Source organism: Trematomus bernacchii, unplaced genomic scaffold, assembly GCF_902827165.1.
Source record: "Trematomus bernacchii unplaced genomic scaffold, fTreBer1.1, whole genome shotgun sequence".
Taxonomy (NCBI): Eukaryota; Metazoa; Chordata; class Actinopteri; order Perciformes; family Nototheniidae; genus Trematomus; species Trematomus bernacchii.
Window position 1 is genome coordinate 5,016,033 of NW_022987705.1, and position 22,681 is coordinate 5,038,713.

General features: G+C 39.0%; 1 protein-coding gene across 2 annotated transcripts; it reads left to right on the forward strand.

Annotated features, from left to right (window-relative positions):
• The first annotated feature begins 890 nt into the window (after positions 1-890).
• On the forward strand, positions 891-19,438 carry nectin1a (nectin cell adhesion molecule 1a). Of its 2 annotated transcripts, none has more exons than XM_034140380.1 (10): positions 891-1,093; positions 10,048-10,160; positions 10,568-10,826; positions 11,941-12,058; positions 14,483-14,664; positions 14,750-14,867; positions 15,811-15,962; positions 16,070-16,202; positions 16,285-16,348; positions 18,498-19,438. In XM_034140380.1, exons 1-10 carry the CDS (start codon positions 1,042-1,044, stop codon positions 18,810-18,812), a joined length of 1,506 nt encoding a protein of 501 aa, XP_033996271.1. In that variant the 5' UTR covers positions 891-1,041; the 3' UTR covers positions 18,813-19,438. The 2 variants fall into 2 exon arrangements, with proteins under 2 accessions (XP_033996271.1, XP_033996272.1); XM_034140381.1 differs by lacking the exon at positions 18,498-19,438 and adding an exon at positions 17,489-17,560.
• Positions 19,439-22,681: the final 3,243 nt, after the last annotated feature.

Consider the following 22,681-nt stretch of genomic DNA (forward strand, 5'->3'; position numbering starts at 1 on the left):
ATCAGCAGGTTGCCAGCAAGACACGGGAGTTTAGCCTGGTAGAAGTATTTATTCACCAACAATTAACTGTACACACACTGCACCACTACACACAGCTACAAATTTCTACTCCCAAACTATGCCACCTCTATTTCTCAGCACACTCAACAACATCAGCGAGAAGTGCCAGAAGCGTCCTGCGAGATATATCGATGTTTTCTCACTGATGATATTGGATTGGTGATCATTGAATCAATATATGATATCGATTGACTGTTAGACCTATAATGTGGAGCACTCATAAATGAATTTTTCGTATTTCTAATCGACTGAATATATAGTGCAAAAAAGCGTTCACTGCCCTCTACAAAAGGAGAGGGGGCAAAATATAGGATATTATAAGTAAAAAGCACCAATCAGAAGGCAAATGAGTGTGCACAAATGATCAAATCAGGAGAAAACCTAAGTAATGTGAGATCAGGAGTTATCAAAAGTTTTGTTGTCCTGACCGAGGCTCGGTTACCCATTCATATTCATTGGGGGGGGGGGGGGGGGGGGGGGGGGGCAGCAGTCCCTGGGAGCTTCTTCCTGTGTTTACGTCCCTGTATGGGAGACCTCATTGCTTCTATTGAGTCTGCTCATTTAAAATAGCCTGACTGCGCCTTTCTTTAACTGTGCACACTAGCGGTGTCCAACCCTCACACAGTGACAGAGAGTTGTCGCTCGGGGCTCTGAAGGGGAGGCTATCTCGGAAGTAATCTGCCCACGCGTTAAGCTGCTTTATCCCCGCCAAGCCTCAGCCGGGCAGACACTGCTGCAGCTCCGGTACTACTCACAGGCAAGTCCAAATCTCAGCGCGTAAAAGAAAAAAGTGTCGGGAGTTAAGTTTGAGATTTATTTTTTGCGAAGTGTGTCTGCGCATACGCAGACTTGGCTGCACCCAGCGGGCAGACCTGCAGCTGAAACCTGCTGCCTTGGGTTCAGACCGGTAGGCAGGAGCCGTAAAACAAGTGCACACTGGGAATTTAACCACAACGAGAAGCTGGCAACGGTGGTTCGGGCATGGACTGCACTGGATTTTGGATATTCCTGATAACAACTTGTGTTATTCCAGGTATGCGGCTTTGCTTCTTTCAGCACTTTTAATAATAGTGATGACACACTGGTGATGTGAATACAAGTGAAAGATGTGATGGATTTCTCTCTCACATATAATAAAAGTCAGGCTACAGACAGCGATGAGGTAAAAAAGTAGAAAAACGTTGATTAATTCATTGTCATATCATAATTGGTTGAAACGTAGGGTAATCACAGTTAGAATTTCTTTTCAGGCTTTTATTTTTTATTAAATTATTTGTTTTCTTGTGAATACACAGTGTACATTACATATATAATACTTATCAAAACCTACTATTGTCACCAATTATATTTAAGTACAGGCAGTGAAACTAAGAAAAGGTTACCACTTTTAGATAATCAGTATATATATATATGATAAATAATTGTTGATAAATCATTTACTGTTGTTTTATCTGTTATACTGTAGCCATAAATAATAGCACCTAAGGGTCGCCTAATTGTAATGTTGACATCTTAAAAGCCAAGAGTTTATAGGATCAGTTACTGATTTACTAGTTTTAATAAAACAACACATTTTAAACCCAATATAAAAGGTATTTGATGATTGCTTCATGATTATTTAAAATGATATTGATTCTCATTATATATTTTCACAATTTTGATGTAATAATTTGTTGCTGCACAGCTTAGTCTATTTTGCTCCATTCAGCAAATTACTGATCGGATTTTATGGTCATCCAACTTTATTGACCTCATCTTCTTATGCAAATATAACGTATTGTGAAACTATACGATTATTTCTCCGGTTCTGTGCAAAGGTGAAATCAGACCAATGTTAACTGGCTCCTGCATTCATCAGTCAGCACTACACTGTTCAATTAAACTCGCCTTCACACTAAGATGTGGCTGTGTGTGTGTGTGTGTGTGTGTGTGTGTGTGTGTGTGTGTGTGTGTGTGTGTGTGTGTGTGTGTGTGTGTGTGTGTGTGTGTGTGTGTGTGTGTGTGTGTGTGTGTGTGTGTGTGTGTGTGTGTGTGTGTGTGTGTGTCTGAAAGAATGGACTAATTATTGCCTCATTGTAACAGGTGCAGCTGTGTAATCACAGCTCAATCAAAAGGGGGGGTGGTATAGATATGACGTAATGACAAAAGCGATTGTGGCAGCATAAGGATGTATTTAGCTGCAGAGACATCTGCTGTGATTGCTTTTTTCACTCGGTCAGTGTTGGTCAACCCCCCCCTTTGCTAAGTTGAGCAGTAATTTGCTGGTGTGAACACAGTATGTGTGTGTGCATGTGTTGTTACTGATTGTGAGGCCACACCATGTGTAGGATTGTGAATTTAAAGGATGGAGCGGTGGATTACAGCTGCACTGGGAGCAGGAAGGGTAAAATAACATGATCGCTGCCAAGTCCCAGGCTGCAGACTGTTGCTCTGTGTGTCTGTCCTCCCCTAGCTGCACTCTGTCAGCCAGCAGGTGGATGCCAGTGCGCTCACAGGCAACCACTGATATGTTTCCACTAGTAAGATTGCAGTTTTCCACTGCAGGGAGGCACAGAAAAGGCTGATTGAGACTGACAGATAGGCATCCTCTTGAACTTTTGCGTAATCCACTGTCCACAGCTGGAACACACAGACGCTACCCCGCCGAAACAATCCAGCACAGCCCTTCTGTCCTTTTTTGTTTGCCTCTTTTTTGTGCATCTCCCTCTTCATCATGGGCTTATTTAAAACTTTTTTCCCCTCTTTTATTGTCTCTCAATCAGTTGATATTTCCTCCACAGAATTGTTTTTCTATTTGCCTCCATTTCCTCTCTCCCTGAGGGTTTTTTCTTTTTTCTCTGATGTCCCAAAAAACACAGACGCCACAGCTACAGTCACCATAATCCTGTGAGCTGCCCGCTGAACACCGGCCAAGTGCACACTCCACGTTTCTACAGCGCTACCGAGATTACAAACCCACACGAATCCATGCACGTGCACACAGATCCCAATCAAAAACAATGAGAGATTATAATTGATTTTGTGAAAAATGTGAGAAGAATGGTACATCGAGAGGAGCACACATCATTTGGTAAAGTGGATGTCCAAAAGTCAGTTTCCATTGGTGGTACAGTTGTTCTTCTTCTGGCACACGGCAACCTTTTGGTTTAGAGCAATAAAGAGTCAGATTTACGTCATATTACATGCCAGACGAACTTTCAGACTGCCCCTAACCCTCGTCTGAGTATTGTGTTCGTCAACTGGTCTTCACTGTGCTTCAGGTTTCCCCACATCGTAAATCACAAGGCCAAAGACTCAAACACAGTGTGTAATCCCCGATCAATCACAGATTTGATGGCCTAAAGATTAAACAGTTAATCTGCCTGTGTCTCTGCTTTTTCATTTTCTCGTCTGTCGCATGAGGTCAGTTTTCAGTATCTGTAACCTTCTGTTAGCTGAAGATACATGTTGTTGTATCAGCCTTTTCACATTGCAGTTTGACGTGACTTCGCTGCAGATAATGATGTCAGCATCATGTTTTAAGTCTTAGAACACATGATTTTTAATACCTGAAATACTGACTTGATGCCAGTGTGGCAGACCAGTTGGCTCTGTGATCTTTTATCTGCTTTATTTCCCTCGTTTCTATTCAATTTGGCCGAAACACTCTGGACTGTAATAAACTCACAGTGGTTTTGGTTTAAATCCCTTTTTTTATCCATCTTACGTGCAACATTTACTGCTTTAGGTATCCCTGGTAAAATGTATCAAGAGTATATTTTTGTTTACTATAATTCTGCTCAAATATTTTGCCATTTATGGCTGCAGATTTTGGGGTAAATGTATTAGACTCATAGTTTTAGACAGGAATAACATTTTGGATTGTAACGTTCTTCTATGCTGGGGTCTGTGTCCTGGGTTTCTGACTTAAATATTTCATTTCTTTCCGATCCGATAACCCTTGAACTACCCTGAGATCAACATTTTTGGCTTTCACTGATATGTCTTAACTATTATATTACTACTTATTTCCATGACATTTGGTGCACCCATTCAGGTCCCCTCAGGATGTTGGTGACCAACAGTGTACTGTACCTTATAGTGACACAATCAGGTTAAACATTTGAATGCATAATACATTTGACAACACCTGCAAAACAACACCTGCAAAACAAACGACATTCCCAGAAGCCTCAGCGGTACATTGTTTTTGTGCTAATGAGCAACTATATGAGCTATTGTAATAGTTAACATTATAGTTGCTTAACATCAGCAATTAAGCATTGTCATAGGGTGGCCTGTTAGTTTTATACAGATTTTGAGTTGTTTGAAGGTACCATTCAGTGTGTGAAACCTTTTAAATTATTACATTATTCTGGCTAGAAAACTCTGAAAAAACTGATTTCCTTAATCTGTTACAAGGCATTCCTGCATAGATAAAGGTTAAATTAAAATGTGTTTTATGTTATATCTTTAATATTGTTAGCCCTATCTGTTAACGCCATTAACCCCACGGTAAACCATGCCTCTGTTGAACTCTCACACATAATGAGTAACATAATGGCTTGTAACATAATGGGAGTAATGATGAAAGATGGAGGATACCCATTCAGGATATGAACAAAAGGCCAGCACAACACTGAGATGCTCTTGCTGTTTTAGCATGTTGCACATTCAAGTTTGAAACAATAATGCTTTTGTTTGGTGATGTTCCCATGGTTTTCTTTTGCCAGTGTGCTGCTGTTTATAGATTATTGTCATGCAGGATGGTGAGGTCATTTCCCATAGTTTAAACAATAGAAGAATGTGAATGGACACAGCAGAAAATAGGAAGGTGGTAGAGATGTGTTTGTTTGTGTGTGTGTGTGTGTGTGTGTGTGTGTGTGTGTGTGTGTGTGTGTGTGTGTGTGTGTGTGTGTGTGTGTGTGTGTGTGTGTGTGTGTGTGTGTGTGTGTGTGTGTGTGTGTGTGTGTGTGTGTGTGTGTGTGTGTGTGTCAGAGAGGTAGGCTCTGCTCTGCCTTCGCCTAAAGCCCCTAATCAGCTCAGCATCAGAGCTCAGTAGGGGGGACACTAGTAAAAGGTATGTTATCGTCCTGACATAAAGCAGATAGAAACTATGGAGTGAATTGAAGCTTTTGTATTATTGTACCTTTTATTTTTGTCCATATTAACTATGCATAGAAGGTTGAAAAACGGCACCGGAGACCTCCTTCAAAGGAACAGTGTTAAAGGAATAGTTTTGGGAAATATGGCATATTTGTTTTCTTGTTGACAGCTAGATCACAGTGCTAGCGTGATAGTATCAGCCTATTTCCCAAAACTTGTAAACTATTCAGTAGATAGCATACATTGCATCCATCAGCTGTTTCAGTAATGAAAGTGTTATAATTATGGGAAAATTAAGCTTCAGAAATTCCCCATGGACCATCCAGTTGCAGAGCTACAGACGTCTTCTGCATCCAAACGTATTATGTCTAACATTTACTTTACTATATACATTTACTCTGCATAGGCTTTGTTTTTTGGGAACATATAATGTAACACTTGTGTTAAATTTACTGGCAATTTCTTGCCACCAAATGGATAAAATGGTGCGTTGTAAACACAAGAAACTTGTGGGTGGTGAAAGTGTTACAATAAAAGGTTAATTGGGATATTTGTTTAACTGGGAAATGTTACTGATTGAATGAGACATAAACAGATGCATTTAAATATATTTTTTGGTATAGATATTACATATTAGATTGGATCAGCAAATGTTGCCAAGTTGACAATTGTTGTTGTGGATTACACATTTTATGAAAGGCTAAACCTGATAAAACCAAACCTGAAGTTATGACAGAAACTTTCTTAAAACTGAATTAAACATGAATCACATGAAGTAAATTCTGTGGCGTTGTGGTATACTCTGAATCATGCTTCAGAAAAACAGCTGTTCATATGTACAGCAGCAAATGGACTATGAAGCAGAAGCACTTTAATATCTTGAATTCTGCAATCTACTCCCACTGTTGGCCTTTTCCCTCCCAACGACCCCCTAAGAACACACAATGTTTTCATAAAGTAAAGGGCAGTGAACTCCTAATACAAAAATATTACACTGATTAATACAACAAAACACATGTCTGACTCGGATTGTATTTGACATTATGTGATTGGTTGCAGCCGTGCAGATAGGCTGAGCTTTAGCGTTCATGTTTGCATGCATAGAATTGCATGCACACATGTAACAAATACAGTTTTGCATATTAAATTATTTTTGTGCAGGTTTATATTATAAGAAAAGCCAAACAAATCTATTTAAGTAGAGTATTAATACACTCTTTAATCATCATAATATAATAGAAGCTTTGTTTTCATATTTTTATATTTCAGGTGATGGAAAACTAGCACTAACATGCTATGCCTTTTCTCTGCTTATTTGTGCATTTTTTTTAACTCCGTCTGCCATAAGTTGAATTTCAATTCTTGTGATCTTGTGAGATGCTGATTAAATATCTCAAAGTTACCTATGAAGCCAGATAATCATTAACATTTCTCAAACGTTGTAGGTGGTTGCAAAGCCAACCTGCAGTTTGAATATCACAGGGTCTTATTCTTGTGAGAGATTTGTTGATTTCTGCTGGTTTATGGAAGGTTAAACTGTGTGAATCTATCTGTAAGCAAAGAACTTAAGTCTCCTGTATTTCAAAGCTGATGGACTTTCCGTTTCCTCGCTAAGGCTCAGTCTGTGGTTGACCTTTATTCACCTCGTTTTTTAAAGGATTTTGTTTGTCATCATGCCATTTCTAACATTAGGGCTGAAGACTTCCCCTTAGTAGGTCGACAGGTCTCTTAACATAAAGACGTGTTTTAGGGATCTGCCACAGACAATTAAACTGTACACATACAATTAAAGTTGTTCTCTCTATCCCTCTGGTTGAATCGATTATTAATGTAGAAATATGTCTGGGAAAAGAAACCCCAATTGTATATGTCTTGGTTCAGTTAAAAGTCTTGGAGTTCTGGACTAGTTGAGATCTAATAAAAGCATGAATGGCTTTTTGCTAATTCTTAGGTTTGCAAATATGTTGTAATTTGTATATACTGGAAAGAAGAAACCGGACTGCAGCAATGAATTCCCAGGATGCTCAAAATTTAAAGAGAGGTCTGACTTTATGGCAAGATTTTTGACATCCGATTTAAAAATGATCTTACGTCAATTTTGAGTAATTTTGTGTACAGTTAAGGCAGCAGCTTTATTTAAGGTTTTATATATTTGTTCAGCAAAACATTTTTTAAATCTGTTCTGATTTGTATTCTAGTCTAATAGGGATTCGGCGAGAGATATAGCAGCAGGTACACAGACACCCATAATTGACCCCTGGGTCACGCCACACATTAAGCTTGGTCTAAGCCTATCAGGAGAGTGACGGCTGGTTGTTACGGACAGATCTAATGGATTGTGACTGGGGAAACACGGGTTTATGGCGTTGTCAGGGCTTGTTACAAGTCATCCAAATTAAACAGAGTACTCCACCGATTTAGCATTTACTGTAGCTCTCCTATAGTATTGTAAGACTCATTAACGGTTTAAAAAAAATGGATGCAGCAGAACCAGAAACATATTTTTTACTACTCTCTTTTTCAACACCTGGCAACTACATTACCCACAATGCAATCAGGCTAGTGCCGGTGAAGTCATTTAAACATTAATACGATTGTTTTAATGGCATTTTGCGAGCACTCTCAAACCTGTTGATGTAACACATTGCACTCCATGATTAGAGTCAAGAGAACAAGAAAAAAACAATGGACAGATTGTGTCTACAGAGTTAGAGGTTTAACATGTCAGAAAGAAAGAGGGCACTGACCCCTCTTCTGCTTGAGTTCAGTCCATGTCAATTAAAGTTCAAAAGACATTTCCACAAAAAACATTATTTATATGTTACATAAATACATCATTCATTTTCTACTGGTATACTGTCTGCTAAAAAAGCTCTTCCACAGCTCTGACAAAAATATTGGGATGCCAAAATAATACTGTTGATAGGTTAAATCATTCCCTCTGGTTAACAGCCTGGAGTTAACAGCTGCCTTTGGGAAAAACACAAGATAAACACTAATGGACTGATCAATACTAATCAATACCCCTCCATTATTAATATAATAATATTGAATTATGTGATGAACCCTGAACTATTGCCCTCTGTCTATATGTTGTTGCTTTATGTACAATATGTCAAACATGGAAATCGCCCCTGGGTGTGGCTTACGTTCACACTGTTTAATTCAGTCTGTATTCACTTAGCATTATTTGCAGTTGTCTAATTTGAGAAAGTTGTAAGTAACCATCTGAAGAAACATTTTATTTTTCTGACTAAACCCAAGCTATGCTCTTACTACATATTTTCCATGACATTTGTGCCGCTTCGTCACACATACATTACTCTTTATTTGCAACAGAGTGTTTTCCACCTTCTGTTGTGTGACTCTAACAAGATGCCTACTTTAGGGTCATGAAGGGAGTCTTAGATCTAATTTAGCCAATTACTGCTTCTGTGTAATAGTTGTTCATATGAACATTTATTATGAAGCCAAATGAATCTTGGGAGGAAAACAGAGCTCACATGATCATCTTCTTGGTGAAAAAACTGTGTGTTTATAACTTGCAAAACGTTTACTTTGGCACTATTAGCCAGTATTATACAGGTTCCAAATTTAGTGATAAAAGACTGCATTCAAAAGTAATATTTTTCATTTCAAATACATATAACGAGAATACTTTAATAGCTTTGATATACTTTAAAAACTTTCTAAACTACAAGTTAACTGGCAGCAGTTTGAATGACTGGATGCATATCCATGTGTTATACTGCATATCTTATTTGGTGGCTGCAAAGCCTAGAGGGAGAGGGGTTTTAAATGGATTAACTATACAAAATAAAAGGATTACTTTATAAAAAAGACCGAAGTAACAAAGACATATTGAAGGCAAGACATTTTATATTTTAATCAGAGATGACTGGTGACCTAAAAGGTTTTTGTGTGTGTGTGTGTGTGTGTGTGTGTGTGTGTGTGTGTGTGTGTGTGTGTGTGTGTGTGTGTGTGTGTGTGTGTGTGTGTGTGTGTGTGTGTGTGTGTGTGTGTGTGTGTGTGTGTGTGTGTGTGTGTGTGTGTGTGTGTGTATATTCATGTATGTATGAGAATGAGAGCATCCATTGTTCTGAGCTGTATTGTTCAGTATTATGTTGTTATTCATCCTGCATAGTGAAACACAGTAGATGTATTCTTTATAACCTACTAGTGGAATCCTGATGTGAATGACAGTAAATCTGACAAACGCACGTGTTTACTCCAGAAAGTGGGTGTTGATGCTCTGGATTTGTTAAAAGGGATCAGTAAGGCAGTGGTAACAGTAACCACAATCGTGCTTATTTATACCTCACTCTAATCTATGACCTCCGACCTCAGCTCACCTCTCACGCTGCTGAAATGTAGTGTCTTTGACAGCTCAGCGCACTTTATCAGCTCAACCGTGCTGTGCTGACTGTGAACAGCTTAGAGAGTGCCAGTCTGATGCTGCCAACAAAATGTGCATTTGTGTGTGAAAGACATATTCTGCTCATTTTCAGGTTCAAATTTGTATTTTGTGCCTCTACATGTTTACATGCTTTAATAAAAAAAAAGTTCTTTATTTTTCTCATACAGCAGCACCTCCTTTCACCCTCTGTCTGAAACCAGAGCCCAGTCTGCTCTGATTGGTTAGCTGGCCGGCTCTGTTGTGAGTGGTCAAACACGTACAATGTACAATGTGTCACGTACAATGTGTTGGAGCCCAAGCCAAAAGCAGCTTGTGAGTTCAATAGTGACGTCACTATGTTGTGAAAGTCCAATTGAGGCGTTTCAGGCAGGGGAGTGTGTTGGAGAGAAGCTCCCTCTGGAGGGAACTTTGGGAATTTGGCCTTTGCAGACCATTTACATGCACAAACACCTCTTAAAAAATGTATTTTTGTGTTTCTCCTCCAGGAATGAATGGCCAGAGTGTGCAAATGGATGATGGGAGGTGGGGGTATATTGGCTCAAAGGTGGATCTCCGCTGTTGGTTCATCAACAGCTCCCCGCCCGTCAAAATATCACAGGTACTCATTCGTGAACTTGTGGATTTTAGCATATTTTAGCCAATTAAATGTTTTCAGGACCGGCAAAAGAACGCATTTTCCAGGAAATAGTTATAATTTCAGTAAGACCATAAAACCTAGGAAAGCCAATACTTCAGTCACCGCCTAAAAACAATACAAGCAAGTTTGAAATTGATCCAGTAATGCCATGAAGGAAAACCCCTGGCTGCCTGTGTGATAGAAAAACATTCTAAAAAAGGTGTGGTTTGCTTTTGAAATATGAGCAGTTCTTTATGGACTTAAACCACTGCCTTCTCAATAATACATAACTAATGTTACTGTTGAATTTGTCTGTGATTCATATCAGAGGTTGTCTTCACTTACCCTCATTAAGGACTTCTTAATTTCTCTGATCCTTTTTCCTCAAGGTAACGTGGCAGAAGCTGGTGAATGGCACGAAGCAGAACGTGGCCATCGCCAACCCCTCGCTGGGCGTGTCCGTGGCCCCGCCCTTCAGGGACCGAGTCACATTCAAGAACGGAGCAGTGAGGAGGCGGACTCCGTCTCTGGAAGACACCACCATCACCTTCTCCACGCTCCGCCTCTCCGACGAGTCCTCCTACATCTGTGAATACACCACGTTCCCTGCAGGAAACAGAGAAAACACTGTAAACCTCACTGTGTACGGTAAGAGGAGCTGATCCTACAGTGAGATACAGGTAGACCGTTAATCTTAGATATATCTGATGGGTGTTTAATGTGAATGCACATAATCCAAATCACCATTTAAAACCTTTTTCAATTTCAAACTGTACTGATAAACAATCAAGACCAGTTTTAGAGGTGTTTGTAGGCTATTGTTTTTACATTTTGACTGAACAGGACCAGCAGTTTCCACTTGATTTCAGTCTTAATGCTAAATTAATATTACCATGTACTATATGCAGATTCATATCAAGCATTGTGCATGACAGTGGCATCTTTTCCGAAATGTCTACCCCTTTAAGGCATTGAAACATAAAGTATCCCTCGTTGATTTAGACATTTTTTATTTTAAATAACAATTTTATTTGTTATATAAATATGCAGTTTTCTAATGCAGAAATCATGATTTTGATGTTATTCCATTCCATTATTTTCATGGATTTTCAAAACTCCTTTGTAGTGTGCAAATGGATTTTGTAAAATAGATTATGTTAACAAATGATTAATATCTGTCTATCTGACAAATCCAGCACTGTAGATATCATATATGTCTATATAGACTATAAGTCTGTAGGACGTCTCACTGTGACACCCTCACATCATCGAAAACATACATTTCAGTAATTATCAAACAGACCTTATCCATGCCTTATTATACTGACCACATATCGGGAATTTAAATGTTCCAAAAAACAATTCAAACTTAAGAAAGTCACAGATTACCAGTGTTTAGACTGTCTCAAAACTCACATGATTGATGGCCACCCAAAGGCACCGAGATGCAATGCAGTATGCAGTTGAGTAAATAAGCTCACGTTTCATAGACTTTAATACTTGCTATTCTAGTATACATCTGGGCATTCCTGCGTACACAAAATTCAGATACTACCAAATGCAGGAACACACCACATACGTAATTTGACATTTGTATGAATAGAACATTAGTCTGCGTTTCCAAACAACGTCAAAGTTAAAGCTTTTACCTGTCAGGCCATTCAATATGCTGTTGTGAGATAAACTTAATTCTCATTAATTTTATAAAACATATTCTCATGCTACATCAACTTAATGCTTGTGTTTATTTTACTTCCCTCAGTTCGCCCAACTACTCAGATGAGTCTGTCAACGCCGACACTGGTGGCTCGTTCCACCAATCTAAAAACACCAGTGGCCACCTGCACCTGTGCCAACGGAAAACCAGCCGGTACCATCAGGTGTGTGTGTGTGTGTGTGTGTGTGTGTGTGTGTGTGTGTGTGTGTGTGTGTGTGTGTGTGTGTGTGTGTGTGTGTGTGTGTGTGTGTGTGTGTGTGTGTGTGTGTGTGTGTGTGTGTGTGTGTGTGTGTGTGTGTGTGTGTGTGTGTGTGTGTGTGTGTGTGTGTTTGTGTGCGATGTGTGTTTGGTAATACTTTTAAGTGTATATAACCACTGAGCTTGTTTACCCTCATTAACGACTTCTTCATTTCTCCGATTAAGAGCTGTTTAAAGGTCCCCTATTATATTGTTTTTCATCAATATATTATAGTTCTCAGATATATACAAAACATGTCTCGAAATACCAAACAGATCATTGCAGCATCCCATAATCCCCTCTGTTTCAGCCCTGTTTCAAAAGTGCTGATTCTCTGTCTGTTACTTTAGATCAGGGGTCTCCAACCTTTCTTCCTCTGAGAGCTACTTTGAAAAAAGAGCTACTTGCATCACATCGCTTACATTTATTCACATAGCACTCATCAGTTAAATAGAGTGCCACAGTGACGCGTCCTAAAACCCGGAAGTAAACTCCTTCCGGTTCCTTCGAATCATAAATCTAATCGATAGATTTATGATTCGAAAATTATAAAAGTAGGGTAGACATGTGGAGATTATCCGACTGAACAAAACATGATCTGTCTCTTAAATGTGTGTCAACCACAGACCTTATTTCGAGCTATTTTCCAAAACCCTATGGAGAAATTGCATTGGTTTTTGTCGCAGGAACCGGAAGAAGCTTACTTCCGGGTTTTTAGGACGCGTCACTGTGGCACTCTATAAAGCTACTTTGGTACACGTGTGAAATTGCAATACCCAAAGCTTATCAAAAATCTTAACTTCACATCAAGGTCCAAGAAAACTACAATTTCTCACTTATTATTATGGCCCATATAGTAAATACATCGCCTTAATCACCACCTTACTAACATCTTATGGCACATGTGTAAAATAAGTGGATTCACTTTTTTTACAGTTAGTGAGATGACTGGCACTGCATGGAGTCCACCATACAGGTGTATGCTGGACCCACATAGGTTCAATCTAATAGAGTCATTTAAATGTTCATCAGTCAGTCTTGTTCTGTATTTAGATTTCATGACATTCATGTCAGAAAAAGCTGCTTCACAAAGGTATGTAGAGCCAAATAAAGCAGACATTTTCAATGCTGCTTGGTGATGTTCTTATAGTTTTCTGGGTCTACAAGGCTCCAGAAATGTTGTGAGTTTTGCTGAGACTTAAGCTGAACATGATTTTGGAGATTTATAACCTCTACCTCCACAGGATTGATACTGAACAGTTCAGCCATCTTCTTCTTCGTCTTGACATTAAATGATAAACCATAATAAATCAATTGTATAGGTCTAGCCTCCCTATATCTGTGTGTGAAATTGTTCCATCCTGAAAAACAAAAAACGAATGCTTTTACAGTCTAGCTGCAGCTTCTAGCAACGGTCTTCTGTTAAAAAAAAAAGGACACTGAATGTCCTGAATGTGGTATCACAAACATGACTTGAGTCTGAACACAGCAGACAACAGGAGTATTTACAACAGCATATAAAAACAAAAATACTGCATGTGTGCAAACTTACATTCTCTGTCTTACTGTTACATAAATCCCATGAATGTATGAGATTGACTTAGCTTTATCATATCTCAATCAGAGATCAACATATGTTTAAGTGAATAATAAAGTTTCTATCAGGTTAATATCAGCCTGTCACTCATTATTTTCAGGGAGGGCGGGGTTTGGAGGAACAGAGAGGAGACGGTGATCGCAGAAGCTTTCCTCCTGCCTTCACAAACTTTACACACGTATTTATCCTCTGAAAATAGCAAGAGGACGTTCATACTCTGCAATCCAAGACTTGATTAAATCCACAAAAAACCTGACAAGGTGCTAACGCGAGTATTTTTTAAAACATACAGTAAATCCATGTGTGTCTGAGCCGCAGCAACACGGACTGATTTAGGTGCATTTATTGTCGTCTGATTTTTCTACACAGTCTGTGAACTGCGAGCGGCGAGCTACTGAAAAGCTGCCCGCGAGCTACCGGTAGCTCGCGATCAACGTGTTGGAGACCCCTGCTTTAGATGAAAATAAGGAGCCACTCCCCACGCCCCTAAGGCTAATGGTTACACAAGCCAAAAAATCGTTATGACATCATAAAGTGGCCAAAATCTGATCAGCTAATTTTCAGACAGGTTTTTATATAAATGGATCAGGACAAAAAGTGAGCGAATATTTTTTCCTGAAACGGACACATGTTTATGTATAAAAGACATACAAAGTGGATTTTACATAATAGGTGACCTTTAAATCCAACTTAACTACAAATTATCGATGTATCTCTGTGTCGTGACCCTAATTCCTTATTAATGTGAGCAGATGGGAGACTAGGGTGCCGGGGGAAGTGACCAACCGGGAGTACAGGAACTCCGACGGGACGTTTACTGTTCAGAGTGAATATATTTTGGTGCCCAGCAAAGACACACACAAGGAGACGCTCACCTGCGTCACCTCCTACAACGATGAGGTCTTCACTGACAGTGTCACCCTCGATATTCAGTGTAAGTCTTTTACACACATAACAATAAGCTCCGGTCAAATATCAACACAATTACAATATCATTTTCTGTTATTTGTTCGTACCAGATGAGCCAGATGTTGTGGTGGATGGGTATGATGGAAACTGGTACCTGAACCGAGAGAACGTCCAGCTGAGCTGCCAAGCCGATGCCAACCCGACCGTCTCTCTGTATCAGTGGAGACTGTGAGTACAGCTGTTTGTGTTTCACTATGAATTACTGTCAAAGTTAAAACGCTCTATTACAATGTATCATGGAGGTTGTGTTGTGTCTGTGAATTGATGTTCACTGAAAATGGGTCAGAAAATATAAATATATATTAATTATATTGGAGAGTACTTTCTTCCCTGAGACTTTGTTTTATACTTCCGATTATAAAATGTTTTCCTTAAGTGTCAACAAGTATACAGGTGAACCAGGTCGTCAGTTGTTATTTTTGCAGTAACTATGTAGATTCTCTAATTGTGATACAGTGAGAAATAGCAAATATGTTCTTATAATTCATTGTCATACTGTATTAGGGCTGCACGATATATCGTGTCGTGGCGATAATCGCGATATGCGCGATATTCACATCACGTGGACGTGCGATTTAAAAAAAAAAAATCCAAAATGTCCAGACGTCCGTGACTAAAATCCTTCATCCGGTTAAATATAGTTAAAAAAATACCAATTGTATAGCATTAAAGTTCAAGAAAGGATGGTTTGCGGGGAAAAGAAAACGGTATTTCTCTTCAATTGCCTGTATGTTTTCATATCGCAATATATATCGCAGGGGGGAAAAAAATCGCAATGTCAGTTTTTTCAAATATCGTGCAGCCCTATACTGTATACTGTTTATGCATATGGATTCATTGCAATTACATTTCCCACACTTTTCCCCCCAAACTGTCAGCCTACTATGTGGTTGTTGTCTGCTTCTGTTTTGTTAATTCTCTCTTGTTGTAATGGGATACATCTATCGAAGTTCCACAATGCAATTAGCAAACAAAGCTCAAAACATTTTAAGGCCACTGCATCTTTAAATGAAAGAACTCAGTGGATATAAAATATTGATGGAAGATACTCTAAGATGCATAACTTGTGTGAACTTCTTGTTGACGTTTACATTTCTTGTATTTTCTGCAGGGTTAATGGCTCCATACCGAGCAATGCTGAGATCCGAGACAACGTCCTGACCCTGAAGGGGCCGATCACATACGACCTGCAGGGCACCTACGTGTGTGACGCAACCAACAGCATCGGGACCCGATCAGGCTCTGTGGAAGTCAGCATTATAGGTACATTAATTGAGTCTGGATTCATTTCATAGCTCCAATGCCTCTGTGAACAAGGAACATGTTTGCTGGAATGTTTTATAACGTGTGTATGTTTGTTTTCATTTTAGAAAAGCCTTTACCACAGATAGCAACGGGTGATGTCATCAGCGTAGTCGCCTTATTGTTGGCTGCTGGAGTGCTTATGGGCATTACTATCACAGTGCTGGTGCTCAAAATCAGAAGTAAAAAAGGCAGCTCCTCGTAAGGAAACACTCCCTTTTTTGTCCCAACATCTATCCTCTATTATGATCTTCATTTTCTAACTTTTATTCTCTTGGTTCAGAAATGACTCTCCGTCCACAAAACTTTCCCAGACGATAAGGAAAAGACCAGCAGACGACATCCAGGTAACCATATGTTGTGTTTGTAATTTACATATCACATGTTCAGACTAGCCAGTGATCCTAAATCCAGATTGAATTTTCACTACATATCGTAAAATTGTAGTGGTATTTATTTAGCCAGTCATTGGCAGTTCTAAAAGTAAATCGCAATTGTAGAATAAGTTAACGATTAAATTAATGCTATCACCGACATGCTGAGGCTGTCTAAGCCCTACAATTCCAAAGTCATTTGTAGCTCATCATAATAATAATAATAATAATACATAATGCTACTACTACAGAAAACAACCATATTTATGGTTCTTTCTCACATATGATTTAATTTGTTCCTCATGCTATTGTGTGTTTATATTTTAGTTCACATTCACCCACAACCAATCACTGTAGACATAAAAAAAAACATGGTAAAGGGACCAAAAAAGCTTTAAAAAATAGCTTTTAGGGCCATTTACCATTACTCCCAGTGAAAAGATAAGAGCCTTTGTGAACACGGTCCCAGAGGATATATCTAAAATATAAACGGGTGAAATCACAAAGAATGGACTCCGGAAACTAGCCATAAGGTTTTGCAGCTGATTGCGATTATCCATTATTTAAGTTGCCTTTGTGCCAAGAAGGCAGAACAAATGCAGAGATACATGCTTTTAGACTTTGAGCGACGAGGTGTAGAAGCAGGAGACAAATTAAAACCTGTCCGAGAGTATTTGGGATTTAAACCTTTTCCATTAATACTCCGGGCGTGGTGTCCTTTAAAAATGCAAAACTGCTAACAATCTCAGTGTTACCGCGTGTTGCTGTTGCACTGATCTTTGTGAACTGGATTGAGGGCAATTAAGGTCATTTGCCCTAAACAGAGGCTCATTTTATTACCCAAATATCTGCATATTACCTAATTTAAAAAGGTGAAACTAGCACAGGGGCACCAACATATTTCCTATATGCTTGGAAATATAATAGGTAGGGATGCATTTCAGTCTTTGCAGCTGCTTTTAAAATGGCACCTTTTCTTTTTATCTGAAGTGTGCAGGTTAAATCCGTGCAAATCCGTTATTTTATTAATTAAGACTCCCTTCTGGTATTTTAACCTTTTGTGTCTTGCTAACCTGTATAATAATATAATATTTTTTGCACATTTTTTTGTAGTTATGAAGAAAAAAAGGTGCAGAAGTCTGTACACTGACAAAGGTGATTAAATCATTCTTGGCTGACCACTGATTAGATCCGTGCTGCAAACATGTGAGGTCACCAAACTCATTATACTTTCAGGCTCTTTTCTCAGAAAACATTTCGACATGTCACAGCAGAAAAGGCAGTGCTAATAATAAAATTAATGATGGCTGAATTCCATTTAGCAGCTTCCTCTTTGAGGGTCCTGGTATTGTGCAGGCTGGCTCACCATCAGTCCTTTATGGGACACTTGAATAGACACTTTTAATGGTATCAACAACACCTGTGCTTTCCCTAGTATGGCATGTTAAGATGTCTGCTGTGAAAAAGGCCTGTTGTGTGTCAATAACAAAGGTGTAATTGAACTAGTCACTCATTTAAACAAAAACAACAACAGCCCAAGTAGATCTTCTGTCTCTCATTGACATTTACCTCTCTGATATCCCAATCATTATTTACAAAACATATTTGTGAAGTAAATATAGAGTTGTTTTGGAGTCATTTTTAATGATAATTGTAGCCATATTCTATGTGTTTTTTTGTGGAGATCAGCCCTGATGTGTGAAAATACACAGCACTCTTATTACACTACTGTTTATGTTGATATTAATGGAAGCTGTGTAATATGTTCATAATGTATAAGAAGGAATGTATTTAAGGTGTCTGTCATAACATCATTTATCACGACAAAATGTACAATTAATTTGTTTTATTGGAGCTATTAAATCTAAGAAATAATGTTATCCAATTTCAAACAATGCTGAACTCAAAGGGAATGGGCACTCCCATCCATTACACATTGCTCTGTAGCACTTGGTCAGGAAACTCTGATTCTAGGAATTAAAGAATAAAATTATACGTGTTAAAAAACAGATAAGAAATACACATTTTAACTCGAACTGAGACAGGTAGATTCTTAGAAGAACATTTTTTAAATAGAAAAAGGGGATGTGAGTTTGAACAAATGTGTCTCATTTCTCCACAGCACACAGGGCGGTTCTACGAAGAGCTTCCCAACACAGCGGACTATGTGAGCTACAGACTGGCCTGCAACAAGGAGGATTACCCAGAGCCCTACTCCCCTCCCATCAAGCCTCCTCTCTCATTTCTCCCCCAGCACCCTTACCCCTCCTCACAACCAACCCCTGCCACCAGCAGCAGCAGCAACAGCACGCCAAAAAACACCTTCTCTCCACCTTCACACACCATGGCCATCTTTAAATACCCACCTGTACCGGGCATGTCTTCTCCTCCTCCGGGAGTGGCGGCGTACACTTTTCCCAAAGAGCAGTACGTCTGAACTGATGCTGGCACAGACTCAAACCTCTCAAAGTGAGCTCCAGATTAAACGACACAATTTAAACTCTAACCTTTCCAACGAGGAGGACCATTTGTTTAACCCTGGCAGCGTCCCTGCACTCAATCCCTCATTGTGGATGGCTCTGGAGGTCAAAAGACAATACATATTTGTTTTTTGGACTTGGAATTCAGTTCAATTTTGAACCTTTTTTTCCCTTTCGGTTGGTCTTTTATTGTGTTGTGTGTATTATGTGTTTTATTCATTAAAAAGGGAAGATTATTGAACCATGTTTCAGATGTGTAGGATAGAGGAAGGTCACGTTAAATAAGAGATGACTGTCATTTGTGTATATTGCATGGATGTATAACATTTGATTGGAAAATACTCTGAACTGAATGAATAGGATGATCTTTTGATGTCCGATGTGGTTCACCCTTTATCCTCTCTATGGTATCATTTTGTAAGAAAATACAATTTCTGACTTAATCTGTTTATCCTGCGTTGTACACACAATCCTTTTACTGAGGGACACCAGGCCTCAGGTATTTATGATGTAATACTTTTATTGTGCTTGTATTTTGTATTATTTATGTTTTTCTTGGAAAGAAAAAAAAAACTATAAACATTTTTATTTACTGAAAACATTTTGTGATATATGAAATGTATGTTTTTATTTGTGGTATCTGTACATTGTAGTATTCATTGACACTGGTTGTTGGATGAGCCTTGAATTTTTAGCATTTAAATAAAAATCATTATGTATACCTGTATCAATGTGACCTGTATCACAGTGTAACTGTCATACAGCTGTTTCCCTCAGCTGTAAGGACAGTTTTATGGGGCCCATAACACATGCACAGCTGGTTCAGTCTTACTGCTGAATGAAAACATCTTTAAAGGGGCCCTATTATGCTTTTTGGGTTTTTATCTTTGCTGTAGTGTTTTATAGGTTTGTTGTGCATTTAAATGATCTACAAAGCACCACAACACCGCCCCCTCCTGCCTGAAACACCTCAATTGTAGTCCTTTGTTTACTTCCATAACATATTTACATCACTATGTAACACATTCACTTCTATTGGCTGGCGCTCCCACATATTGTACTAATAGGCCAAGGGGCAATACATCTCTAAGTGGTTGACCAATCACAACAGAGCTGGCTAGCTAACCAATCAGAGCAGACTGGGCTCTGGTTTCAGACAGAGGGTGAAAAGAGGTGCTGCAGCACAGGCAGTATGAGAAAAATAAAGAGCTTTTGAACATTAAAGCCTGGAAACATGTCACAGTAGAGCAGTGGTTCTCAAACCTTTTTCCGTCAGGTTTGGAGAAAAAAAAAAAGTCGGGCCCCCCCCCAACACAAATAGTCACGTAATGGGCCAAGTTAACATTTATTAAAATACATCAATATGAACGTGAGTATTCCTTTAAAAAAAAATCACTTTACTAGAACAGTGATAATAAAACAATGCTCCATAAGTTTGTGTGGTCAAAAAAAGAAATACATAATACAATTGTGCAATCCCTTTGCTAGAACAATAAGTTATAATACTTGAAAAAAAAAATGAAAAGAAAGAAAGAAAATGCTGATATTTGGCAAAAAAGTGTGTCTCATCAGCATTAGTGGCTGCAATGAGCCTGTCTGGCACTGCACATTTCTTCACAACGGGGTTGCAGGCTCAGTGGCGGCGCCAGAGATTTTCTTTTGGGGGTGATGTGGGGTAGCTTGATGTTTCACGGCATATAGGAGGGGTAAAGTGCTATTTTTATAAGTGGGGAGTGGACCTAACATTCTCTAGGGGGGTCCGGGAAGATTTTTTTTAAATATTGAAGTTAAAAGCATCAATCTGGTGCACTTTGAGGGCAACATTCAGAGATCTATGGATACATCTCTCAACACCCATATGAAACAGAACTGTAAACAGATTTTATTTTTCTTTATGGATATTTTACTAATCACTCCCCTTTTAAACTGTATTCTTGTTTTACTGTCATATAGTATTTCATACCTGTTTTTCATTTATTCTCTTATTTCTTTTATAACTATAATGATCATATAAACGTGTGCCTCGGAAATAATTGTTGACATTAATCGTGACCAAACCGTTTGAGACCCACTGAGATAACTAATCTCAGTGGGTAATCTAAACACTGAGAGACCTATTGACCTTCCATCCTCAACATGTACATTACACACCTGTGTCCTACAGCACCCTCATAAGTTTAATAAGTGTAACTTCTGCCGGTCATATCCATTTTTCCTCCTGGTCTCTCGCGCCCCCCCTGTCATGCCTCTGCGCCCCCCAGGGTGGGCGCGCCCCTCACTTTGAGAAACACTGCAGGAGAGGAACAAAATACAGATGACCTTGAAAATGAGCAGAATATGTCCTCTTTTAAAACCCAAATATAAAGTACCTGCTCAATAAACAGATGGACACAGTTAGTAAAAATAGTGGAGCCTTTACCAGAGAGCCAGATATTTTCATCAGTTGGTGGAAACCAAAACAAATGAGAATGAATATTGAATTAAAATTAATCAGGTATACATGACAGAAATACATATGGATGATGCACCTGCTGGACACATAGACAACTGTATGCACACTGTTAGCCATATCAACTTTATAAGAAGATAATATGTCAGGGTTTGGATTAAAGCTTCTTTGTGCTGCCCATAAGCCAATACACAAATCAGCTCCTGCAGGTTTAAGAGTTGTATTAACTTCATTTGCATCCCTCTGGCATTAAAGTACACCCAACTGGCTTAAAACAATCGAGAGCATGTTTGTTTTGGGGATCAAAACTGGTATTATTTATATTTTCTGTCCCATGCTGCTCTGAGGCTAAAGCAGCTTTGTGTGCTGATGAAATCTCAGACAATAAATTCACAAATCTCCAGGCAACCGAGCAGCTAAAAACCCACAGTGCCCAGCTCTCATGGTGCGCTCACAGACTTTCCAGCCTTGATGTTCAGTTTAGCTTCAGCAGCAGCCAGCTCTGCATCCCCGAGCTTCCCTCTTTTCATATCCTTTTCTCTTCAGCTAAATGTGGCCCAGAAAGCTTCAAAGTCAAATTCTTAGGAGAGTATTGCCTCACCACCAGATGGCTGCGGCTGCCTCTGGAGCACAAGAAAGTTGCTTGTTATGTCTAAGTTTCACATATTGCCTGCCTTTTCTTTTCTTCAGCAAACCAATCAGCATTACTCTAGTGCTCTCAACCAAGCAGTATATAAATGCATGTCTGACAACTCGTGCTATTTTACTGCTTTACAAGTAGGAAAATGTAAAAGTCGGTAACAATTAAGGATGTAAAAAATGTTAAGAAAGAGAAGAAAAAAAACTGAAATGGCTAATTATTCAATTTGTTCTGTAAACAACGTTTTTTGTTTCAAAGTACATTTAATCAGGATTACACACTGCCTTCTAACACGGAAGAGCAATATATTTCTTATGTTTGTGTTATTTCACTTGATCGCAGTGTTCTTTTGATGCGGATATGGCTGATGAACTAAGACTTCATTGAAATGTGGCTGACTCAGTGTCGGTTTAGTTCCTGCTGCATTTCGGTCTCTGCCAAGTGAGTAAACTGATCTCTGTCCTTCATTCATTCATGACGCAAGTCTCACATTTCATGGCTCCACTTAACATTTCCTCCACCTCCTCTTTCTCTTTTATAAAACATCACTCAAATAAGGATTCTTTAAAACACTGAATGTGAATATTTCTTCCTAGTATATGTTTGTATGTGTGCGCAGGTTAAGCATCTCATTATCTTCACATCTTTAAAGGGCGGCCTGCAGCGTGGTGGCTGTCATTGTGAGGAAACACAGACCATTGCCGAGATGTCAGATTTCAAAATCTATTTGAATTCTT

Bases quoted from the DNA above. Each gene is read 5' to 3' on its own strand.
- nectin1a (XM_034140380.1), top strand. From the start codon at position 1,042: ATGGACTGCACTGGATTTTGGATATTCCTGATAACAACTTGTGTTATT. The intron at 1,094-10,047 runs GTATGCGGCTTT...TTTCTCCTCCAG, and splicing joins AACAACTTGTGTTATTCCAG to GAATGAATGGCCAGAGTGTG. The intron at 16,349-18,497 runs GTAACCATATGT...ATTTCTCCACAG, and splicing joins GACCAGCAGACGACATCCAG to CACACAGGGCGGTTCTACGA.